Below are 11,199 nucleotides of genomic sequence, written 5' to 3'. Positions count from 1 at the left end.
ATTAAATAAATATATACTTATTCACAAACTATAAATGATGTACCTTAAAATAAGGGTATTATCGATGGTTGTTAAGGATCTCCTTCGGTACTTCATTTGGCACTTGTCTTATATACCGTCCACGTATGTGATAAATTGATTCAAGCACTTTGTTGAAATATCTACTTACGGTCTCCCCCGATCTAATAAAACGCGACCTTATGATGCGATTTTTGGTTTTATGACCTAAAATATTCAACGTCATGGTAAGTTGTTCTTCTACCGTAACATGCCTTGAATCTTTTAAAAGTTGATTTGACCTCATAATCCTAGCAAGATTGTTAAAAGCCCCACTCCGCATTCTGACATAGGTTTGACAACTATCTATATATCCATGCACTATGTTCTGCATGTGCTCAAACCTCCTTTTTTTTAATTAATTTTCGATAGTTGGACCGCTACATATTCTTCTACGCCTGGCTTGCACCCTACGCATGAATGTAACTAAGATCTATATGATAGATAGTGTAGCCACAGAGACAATGCTCACTATCATTTCTTCATCAACACATCCACCATCCATCTACAATACTCACATTAAATCAATTAAGAGTTTGAATAAATAATAAAATAGTTATCATACGACAAGAGTAATAAAGCACACAACTACCCACAACTCATCAAAACGACAAAATGTTCTTAATTTATATAATTCATATGCATGCATATGCATACATATATATGTATACACATGCATATGCATATGTATATAGACATGTATATTAACACAATAATATATTAACCAAGACTAATTGCAATACAATGTGCTAGGTTTAAAATATAAAGGTAAAACACAATTTTTTCCTGAAAGATGTGTTTTGAACAACATAAATAACTGCTAATGGTGGGTTACCACATAACAGTCATAAATATTCTGTACATTGTTTTATATACATAAAATTTGAAGAGATGTTAAATTCTACACACAAATGACTATAAAAAAAAATTTATACACAAATAATATGACAACACAAATAATATGACAACGTTTAAAATTTCAAGAACTAGTCACTATTAGCAACAATTTACATAAGGAAATTCACACATACTTGAGAAAGTAATATTGCTCAATTCTAATACATTTAAAAGCAATAATTTTTACATGAATTACAGAATAATAAAAATTTAGTAAACAAAATAATGCATGATCAAGTCAGTTGGTCCACTCTAGGAATTTAAAACAGAAGAAGTTTTTCATTGCATACAACTATTGTGGAGATTAAAAAGAAGTAGCTTTTGCATGTGAATGTAAAAACTTACTATTAAAAAAAACAAAGAAAGAAAAAGGGAAAACAAAATTATTAAGAAAATTACCTTCAGTTTTCAAAGAAGCACGGTGAGGTTTTCCAGATGGATTAGCCCTAAAGCAGTTAGATCTTAGAGTGATTAAACAATCAACGTAGCAAAGCAACGAATTGACCTCTAAAATAACCCAAATAGAAGATCGCTGAACCAATAACCCTGATTTGAAGATGTTTTGCCGATAAAATAGCCAATTATTTAGCCCTAACAAAGCTTGAGTTTCTATTGAAGTAGCAAGAGAAGATTGGCAGTGGAAGAGGGATCGATATCAGGTAGGATCGATGGAGGTTTCACTTCTCAATATTTTCCATAATTTTTTTTGGCCGGAGAAAGGCGGTGGAAGGATTGAAGCAGAGAGACCGAAAACGGAAAAGAAGAAGAAGAGGAAAGGAGAAAGAGATAAAGGCGGTGATAATAACAATGAGCTTTTTCCCTGCTATTTCCCAGATCGTTCTCGCGGTCTAGCTGGCAGAAGATATTAATAATTTACTTCATCTCTGTCCCATTTCCGAGCTTAAACTTCAGAAATAGGGGTTTCTGTTTTTCTGAGGTGACGGTTGATTTCTATTAAAGTTTTCTTTAAATTTGAGGTTGAACCAAACAGTAGATTAGAAAAATTGTGAAGGGTTTTAAATTTCTTACAGTGACTGTGTAGAGCACGAAACCTATTTATGCGGATTCGAGTATCTATATAAAGATGGTATGAATGAAATTGAAAAATGACCAAAATATAACCGCAACTTTCGGATAATGATGAAGTGACCGCTCTCTCTCTCTCTCTCTCATGGAGCTGGGTCTGGCTGTTCACCTCTCTGCACCTCTCCCTTCTTCATCTCGAGAAACCCTAACCGCCATCTCACCTCCCTCTTCATCCCGCTTCCTCTCCTTCTCCTCTTCTCGCTCCTCCAGGTTCCAGTTTCGCCCTTCTCTCTCGCAATCCAGGGCCAGAGTCCTTGCCAATGCCAGAAACCCAGTAGAACAAGAGGAAGAAGATGAGGAAGAGGAGGATGAAGATTTTGCCTCTTCTTCATCTTCGTTCCTCTCTCTCAATGAGAAGCCGGACAGGAGCCTGGCCTTGCTTGATGAGTACGAGATGGAGGAGCTCGACTCCCAGAGTTATACTGACCCAAATCATCGAAGTGGTTTGTATTTCTTTTCATTTTCATCCTTTCTAAAGATTTTAGATAAGACCCATGTGGAGTAATTCATGTATGCGATAATTAACAGAGGATAATTTAGGATTTGGCAAATCTAAGCCCAATTGCGGACGATTGTTGTTTATCACGTTTAGGTTTCTTTTGATTTGCTTGTAAAAGGGCAGGCGGTTCTCTTTATTATTGCTGAAATGAAAAAAAAAAAAGAAAAATAAAATTGAGTAACTTGGTGAGCTGGGTGGTTGATATAATTTGTAGAATCAGGTCTAGCTTCCTCTGCGACTATGACTAAGTGGATGTAGGATGGTGTAATTGTTATCCTGAGCTTTAAGATGTTGATTCATTTGGCTAGATTATAAACAGCAGGATTGGGAGTACTAACTTAGTAACTTTAGAGGATCGATAAGGATTATGATGTCTCCTACTGTAAAGGGTTTGTTAAGTGTAAGCATAGCTCGAAAATACGTATGATGGTTGATTGGTGTAGTGTGTATATTGTTTTTCTGCCCACATTGTTTGAAATTCCATGAGATACTGAGGCCTTTGTGTGTTCTTAGACAAAAGGGAGGGCTGAAAGAAGAAATGGGTTCCGAAGTTTTTGTAAGCAGTTCATGATGGATGATGGTTGACTTGATCTTTTAGTTGTTGAATACTATGTAATGACAGATTAGATTGTAGGAATTGGAAGTAGGCTAATAGTGGACAACTTTCATCCATTATGATCTTTCTAGAGCCTCAACTCTTATTATTTTCATTTTAGTCTCAACTCAAGTCAGATGGTGCCATTGTCGTTTGGTGTTTGATTTCCTTAGCAATTAACTTATTTTGTTCCTTGTCTGAATTGCAATGTAATATTTTTAAAAAAAATGGTTGCTGATAATTCAAATGCCCAACAATGTGATTTCTCGTGTGAATTTTATTAAAATTATAGTTGCCTAGGAAGCCATTATCATCAAGAAGGTTGCTAAATATTGCACTTCAAAACAGAATGATATCTGTTATCATAAGATTAATATTTGACTTCAATTTTCTTCAGCAGATTGTAGTTGCACAACTTCCATTGATCACATTCTGGTTGATCCAATATTCCTTTTTTTCCTTCTTACCCATACCATTGTAAATCTATTAGTACAATGAGAATCATATTTTATTTTGTTTCTACTCAGTTATGTATTACCACCACAAAATCACGTCATGAACACACATTAAACTGATAGGCCATATTAAAAAACATTTCAGTAAGATTTTATATTCTGCAGTGCCTTCTTACTCTTACATTGATAGTTTGTCTCCTTCCAAGCCTGTTTGAATAAAATTGAGGTTGTGTGAAATACAATGCAAGGTTGGGAAGCTTGTAATTGATGAAGATAAAATTGAGGTTATCTTTGAAGGGTTTTTTTTCATGTAAACTACCTTTAAAATAGGGTGATTATACGAAAACGCCTTCAAATTTCAATTCATACAGAAGCCACCTTTAAAGGGGGCTTTGATTGCCATCAACCAACTTGACTTATTTTTAATGAAACTTTGACTACAATTCCCAAAATACCCTTAAAAATGCACATGACAAGGACATGACATGCTTACTGAACCAACCTAGTAGCTTGACATGTGTGTTCTTTCCAGGGTATTTTGGAAGTTTAATTAATATTTCATTAAAAATATGTCAAGGTAGGTGGTTGATTGCAAGCAGAGCCCTGTTTAAAGGTGGCTTCTCTATAAATTGAACTTTGAATTGGTTTTTGTACGATCACCCTAAGGTGGTTTCTATGAAAAAGACCCTATCTTTGAAATGCTATTGGCCCTTTAAGTATGAGCAGGAGAGCAGCTTGTCACAGAACCTAGAAGACCTGTTGGCATATAGATAACCTAATATAGTCCAAACAATTTAAGCTCATACATAGTTGGAAATAGCATGGAATATTATGAGTACATCATAAAAATTGCACTATTCACCCCCACCCCCTTCCCCTCAAACAAAAAAAAAAGAATAAAGAAAAAAAGAAAAAAGAACACACATTCACACGACATCTTCAACCAATTTCAAATTTCCTCCTTGAGACTTGGGAGCTTTACGATTTATTATATTTGACTTAGTTGAGCCAGAAAATGCAGGATATGTTGCTGTTTTGGGCAAGCCTAATGTTGGAAAGAGCACTCTTTCAAACCAAATGATAGGTCAAAAGCTCTCAATTGTTACCGACAAGCCTCAGACTACACGCCATCGGATCCTTGGCATATGTTCAGAGCCTGAGTATCAGGTATTATGTGTTCTTAGTTAAATTGACTGTTTGAAATCACGGTATCTTAAAATCAATAGTAAAAACCAGTGAGAACTTGATTTTTAAGTTGCGATGTTGTAATTATAATATCTGAGTTATGGGTTAGTGTGCAGATAATACTATTTGACACGCCTGGTATCATTGAAAAGAAAATGCACAAACTGGACTCTATGATGATGAAAAATGTTCGAAGTGCTGGTATTAATGCAGATTGTGTACTTGTTGTCGTTGATGCTTCTAAGATGCCTCAAAAGGTATTCTCGCAATTATGAACTATTTATTAAATTTATCGCGTGCCCTGCTGAGTGCTGACAAATTCAATTTAGATTGATGAGGTTCTTGAAGAAGGTGTGGGAGATCTCAAGGACAAGGTTCCTGTTCTATTAGTGTTGAACAAGAAGGATCTAATTAAGCCAGGGGAAATTGCTAAGCGCCTAGAGGTAGAAACTCTATAAGATTGTATTGCTTGTATGGAAATTTCTTGATGGCAAGTTCATACCTCTGATGTTAGTTCTCTTTTTGATATTGCTTCTTCAGTTGTATAATTTTGATCTGAATATGGTGAAAATACCGATGAGGGAAGTGACTTTATGTATTACTTTTGTTCGTATGCATCTTTAATGTGTAATAGGTTTCTGCTCATCGCAGTGGTATGAGAAATTCACAGAAGTTGATGAGGTCATACCTGTAAGTGCCAAGTATGGTCAAGGAGTGGATGATGTCAAAGATTGGATTTTATCGAAACTTCCCTTTGGACCTGCTTATTACCCTAAGGTATGTGGAGTTCTATGGTGAAATACTTTAAACAGACACCTATTGAACTCTTATTTGTAGATTTCCTTGGCCTGATTGATACTTTTTTCATGAGTAAGAGTAGTGTGCTTTTGAGGGGAATAACACCAGTCATTATCACCATACACTTGCACCAACAACATTAAAAATTTAAATTTCTTTGCATTATTTATGGGACAAATTAGTTGGCATGTTTAGTATGGGTGCATTCAATATCTGTTGGTACAGTGTTATTTTATAAGACAAAATATGTGAAAGGTGATCTACCAGTAAAAATAAAACCAGTAAAAATAAACAATGTTATAGTTCATGTTGATAGCAAATAAATACATAGAGGAAACCCCACTGTTATAGTTAAGATTGAAGTGAATTTTATCCGTAGAGATAAGAGTATAGTCACACTTAAAGGGATTTTTATGAGACAGCTACACATAGCTGGTGTGTAACTGTTGCCATAGAATGTACTCCAATTTTGAGTTTATTCTACATTCATATTATACTCTTAACAGCATTTCTCCAATTTAACCATTATACTTTTGGAAAATAGAATATTAAGATGGACGAGTAACTAGTAATTAAGTGTAAGACATAGGTTCGAATCCCTCCTCACCCACAAGTGGCCCAAAAGGGAAGGACCTTTCCCTCTGGGATGCATTATGCTGCACTTGGCGTGTGGGGTATACAAATACGACTTAATGAGGGTATCTGGATATGACAACGCTTAGGAATTCAGGATAAGGTTACATTGTGGATAGAACGATAATAAAGTTATTTATGTGTATGTAGTGAATGATCTATCTATAATGACCTTTCTGATTATAATGATTAAATAAACAAAATAACTCAGATATTGTAATATATTTTAAGTTATATACATTAGTACTTGCCTGAGTAATCATAATTTTATATTTGGAAGGTGGACACCTAGTTATAAATGCGTCTATCAATCAAATGAAATTGGTAGATCATCATTCATGTGTTAGAATTTTTTACTTTCTAACCTTTGTTACATTTTTTTAAATGTAATGAACTCTTGGATGTATTAATTATACCTTTTCTGGAGTATATCCTTTAGGTATCACTTTCTTTTTGTATCTACGATTTATTGTATACCTACTGTCTCTTCACTAATATCAATTCTTTAGTTGACCGTATATCTAAATTTACATAATGATATTGACAGAAGTAGAGGACAGTTTTTACCTATTTATGTGTAGTACATGGTTCTGAAATATTGATGACTGATAGATATTCCTGGCATTACAATTCCAAACTTACATATTTGCAGTTTTCCATTAATGGAGACAACTTAGGAACAATATTCTTATTTTAGTTTATGGTGCTTTATGATATCATATCAGATCTTGGACAGTGATGTGTGAGAACAAATGCTCTCCCATTTATGAGATATTGTGCTATTCTATATTATCTGATACTAATTTGTATATTCCATTGCTCACTTTTCCTATTGCTGACTTTTCCTTATCTTTTATCTATATGATCCCTTGTTAGATTTTGTGGATGTCTGAGGTTCAAGCCCTGTTAGGATTAATGATACGAGATATTTTCTTGTGGTTAAGTTTTAAGCTTTTTTGAATAAGGATCTTGATGTTACCTAGAAAGTGTCCATTTCTGACTAGCATCACATCACGCGACTTTTTCTGTTTCAGGACATAACTAGTGAACATCCAGAAAGATTCTTTGTAGCTGAAATTGTAAGGGAGAAAATCTTTATGCAATACAGGAAAGAAATCCCCTATGTATGCCAGGTACTTACAAGTTAAATTTGAGGAATTATGGCATCAGCTGAATAGTACAAATTGCATATGATCATATGTTTCTCCATCGAACAGGTCAATGTTATCAACTACATTAGCAGGCCTACCTCAAAAGATTTTATTCAAGTTGAAATTGTTGTCGAAAAGAACTCACAAAAGATTATTCTCATTGGCAAGGTACTTTACATATTAAATGGTCAAAATTTTATTGTAGAAACTTTTGATTCAAGCTTTTGGGTTATTTTTTATTACAAATTATCTTGGAATATGAGCAGTAAAAAAGCTTCATGAATCTATGTAGGCATAATATAGCTATACGTACATATTATGTTTCTGTTTCGAAATATACCCTCCTTTGTTTTCTCTAAAATGGTAAAACTTCTGAAAACCCTGAAAAGGTTTGTCGGGAAGAGAGGACAGAAGGAAACAGGGGGAAAAGTTACTCTTTTACGGTTCCACTAAGAGGGGTTCTTTTTAAAGGATATTTCAGTTTGTCGACTTTTTCAGGGATTTTGTGGAAATTCCCCAGAATTTAAGAGGATTTTTCTAATTTTGAACATTCATGGGATTTGTGCAACTCACCCTGCAGTTTAGGGGATTTTGTGAAATTTACCATTTCTGAAATTACCTCCAAATTATCATAATTGCTATTTTGCTCACAAATTATAATCAACTTCAAAATTTACATCTAACTGCACTTAAAATTTTTATAGTTGATCGATAAAAAGCTTTTAAGTTTTAACCCGTGCATGACTTGAAAAAGTGGGAAAATATTTTGTGAGCAGTAGCAATGACAGAGGGGTGGAGAGGCATGAGTGTAGGGACCAAAGAGGGAGGAAGAGGGGGTTTGCGGGGTTGGGGCGGCTTGTCTCTGATTAATCAATGCACAATTCGATATTGACCGTCCTTTTTCTTCACGAAGAGGACCGATGCGGCCCCTACGGAGAATAACTCTACAAATAAAACCCTGACGCTAATAACTTGTCCAACTGCGGTCTGAACCTCCCTCATCTCAGGCTGTGCCATCACGATTAGGGTGCGCCGGGATATCGGCCTGTGCCCAGCTGCAACTCAATACACCACATTGACCTCTCACACATGTTTACATATGTAACCCCAGGTATGCCTGAAACGACATCACTGATGCTCTGAGACAACTCTATCTCTAATAAACAATACTCAGATTTCCCGTTCACTCACCTCATCGATGTACGCCAGAAATGACTCCGCAAACACGGTGCCCTGGGAGCTTGCGTATATATCTCGGACCATCGACGCTCGCAAATTTGCCGCTCTTCACAAACAGTCAATACTGGAACTATGGTAGGAAGATAGCCAATCGTACCAAGAAGGATCGTCGAAGTTCGACATCAACAAGACGATCAACTCGATGACTACTCAAACTTCATCTTAGAGTGACATCTCCTACCGATGGGAGGACACTCCCTCGTAGAGGGAGTCAGAGACTGATAACGGAAGTATCTTTAAGGAATGTGCTACAAGCTGAAACCGCATATTCAAACAAAAGGTATGAAGATAAAGATAAGCAATTTCCTAACCAAACTAGATCCGAGCCTGAAAGGAGAAATCACGAAGAAGCTCGCTCGCTACCCTGATCACGTGGTACTACTGAGTAGACTCTGCTGGATAATGCAAATCTCTGTAATGCAAATTATGGCCGTGCTTACCGCGTCGAAATCCTCAGGTTAACAAGTAGTGCCTCCTATCTTCCCATTTGCGGGCTGAAGATTACGCTCTGGACTTCAACCGCAGTCTAACAAAAAATATATTATATCATTTGATCTGTACTTCCTGCCTGGGTGCTGCTGCGACAAGTCCTTTGCCTTCTCTGTTCAAATCTTTTATAATTGTAACATGTACCCCGAACTCTGCCGCTGCTCGGCCTCGTCGAATAAAGATCGTGCTCTTTCTTATGTTGTCCTTGTTACTTGGGGTTAAAATCATATCTCCCGTGCTAGTTTCTCTAGAGTTTCACAATGGGTTCTCTTGCTATTTGTCATTTATCTATTTTAGGTTCTGATTCTTCCTTCACTACGGGTATATATCCCGCCTCCCGCGGCCTTAGACTAACTCTAAACAGGCTGTGTGTGAGCGAAGTATAGTGAAGGTGGACCCAAAGTGCGTCCGGATAAATAAGGGTGAATGTGTGGGGGGCGTTGCGGGCAAGCGGCCCCGCCGCAGGAGAATCTCTTGGGATGGTTTGGTGTGGTCATTCCGTTTAATGGGTGGGGAAGTAGCTATTATGATGATTGGTTTGTATGTCTAGCATTAGGGCGTTGTATGTGAGATAAGGTGTTGCTTCAATGAATGCGCTGAAGGAGGAGATACTTTATTCGCTCGCCGCTCCGGGTGACTAGATAGCTAGTATATATTGCGTAAAGGAGTGTGACGCTATGCTCTTAGGTTCATCCATAATTTAGAGGATGTCTTTATTATAATAGTTCACTTGTAAAAATACATTTTCATTTAATAGGGAAAATTGCTAAATATGACAATCGGTGGAGTAGTTTTTAGACTTTTGATTTTTGTTAGTCTTGGTACTCTCTGGACACCAATGAAGCATAACATTCGGTTTGCGTATCCTCGGCGGATTAAGATGAGGGTTGCGCTTACCAATTGAATGAATAAACAAAACGATGTATTATGATTTGCATAATGTTAAATTTAGTGACTATTTGTGCCTACTGGCCATAGATAGATGCGTATTCATTAGATTATATACTTTCTATGAAGTATATGGGGCATCGCGCCTATGTGACTGGTCTCTGCATGTGCGTATCCACGGTTGAGTTTTACCCGACCCCATACCTATTTTATTATGATAAAATATTAATATCATACATAAGGGGAGCTTATTATCCAGTATAAGCGGTTAATATAATACTAATATTATAATACTATTATACTAACGTATCAGCAATACAATATATCATATATAATAACAATTTAGATATCACGCAAAATTCCTTCAATCATAATAAAAAAAAAGTGTATAAAAATATTATCTCAAATATTTTATTGAGATATATGACATTATATATCGTCCTATCATCTACTCATACTAAGAGTCCTTATTAGCGTAACTCTCATATACCGAGTAAATCCTTAATGAAAAACCTATCCTAGTCTATTCCACGAGACTCGACACAGGATGATCCTTAAGGTATATCTGGAACTGAGCTCTGGTACAAACGTGCTGACGCCTCCCCCATGGGTCCACATAGGCTCTGCCTAAGATCCAAATGAGTAGTAAACTTAGAAGAATGTACAAACCTCTTGCCATCGCCACTCACACTCCATGCTACCTATACAACATGATTGATAGTTATTCCCATCACAATTCCATATCACTCTTATACGTAAGAATACTGTAGCACAATCTCTCAACAAGTGGGTATAGTGTATATGTATTTACGACAGCTAAGGCAGAAATGCACTCAAAGTGAGTATAGAATGATAATGTATTAGGATTACAAATATAATATATTTCTTATTCCAACTACAGATAAATACAAAATCAATGTCTTGAAAATGAATAAACTGGTATCTTAAACATCTCAACACAACAAGTCTGGAGTAAAGGAATAGGCCACAGGCCTTTTACACATCTTATGAATAATACTCCATCAATGTCTAATCAAAGTCTTATAAGTGGATGGCCTGCTTACTTCTATATTAAAATAATAATTATATCTAAAATAGACAGATGAAGCTATAAGTACATCGCCTAATCCAACCTGCTGAGAGCTTCTCCGGGGCTTCTGGTTCTATCACCTGAAAGGGAGGGAGGGACACGAGTGCAAACGCTTTTATAGCGAGTATAATAGTCTG

General features: G+C 36.1%; 1 protein-coding gene across 1 annotated transcript in view; it reads left to right on the top strand.

Annotated features, from left to right (window-relative positions):
- The window catches only part of LOC109842669 (GTPase Era), a 13,692-nt gene continuing 4,557 nt past the window's right edge, over positions 2,065-11,199 (top strand). The window contains exons 1-7 of the mRNA XM_020411515.1: positions 2,065-2,483; positions 4,611-4,756; positions 4,891-5,031; positions 5,104-5,217; positions 5,426-5,551; positions 7,240-7,338; positions 7,423-7,524. Of these exons, the coding sequence (XP_020267104.1) occupies positions 2,126-2,483; positions 4,611-4,756; positions 4,891-5,031; positions 5,104-5,217; positions 5,426-5,551; positions 7,240-7,338; positions 7,423-7,524 (1,086 nt within the window). The 5' untranslated portion in view covers positions 2,065-2,125. The remainder of the gene's footprint in view (positions 2,484-4,610; positions 4,757-4,890; positions 5,032-5,103; positions 5,218-5,425; positions 5,552-7,239; positions 7,339-7,422; positions 7,525-11,199) is intronic.

Source organism: Asparagus officinalis, chromosome 5 (genome assembly GCF_001876935.1).
Source record: "Asparagus officinalis chromosome 5, Aspof.V1, whole genome shotgun sequence".
NCBI lineage: Eukaryota > Viridiplantae > Streptophyta > Magnoliopsida > Asparagales > Asparagaceae > Asparagus > Asparagus officinalis.
Note: the sequence above shows the minus strand (reverse complement) of the source record. Positions and strands in the feature narration are given on the sequence as shown.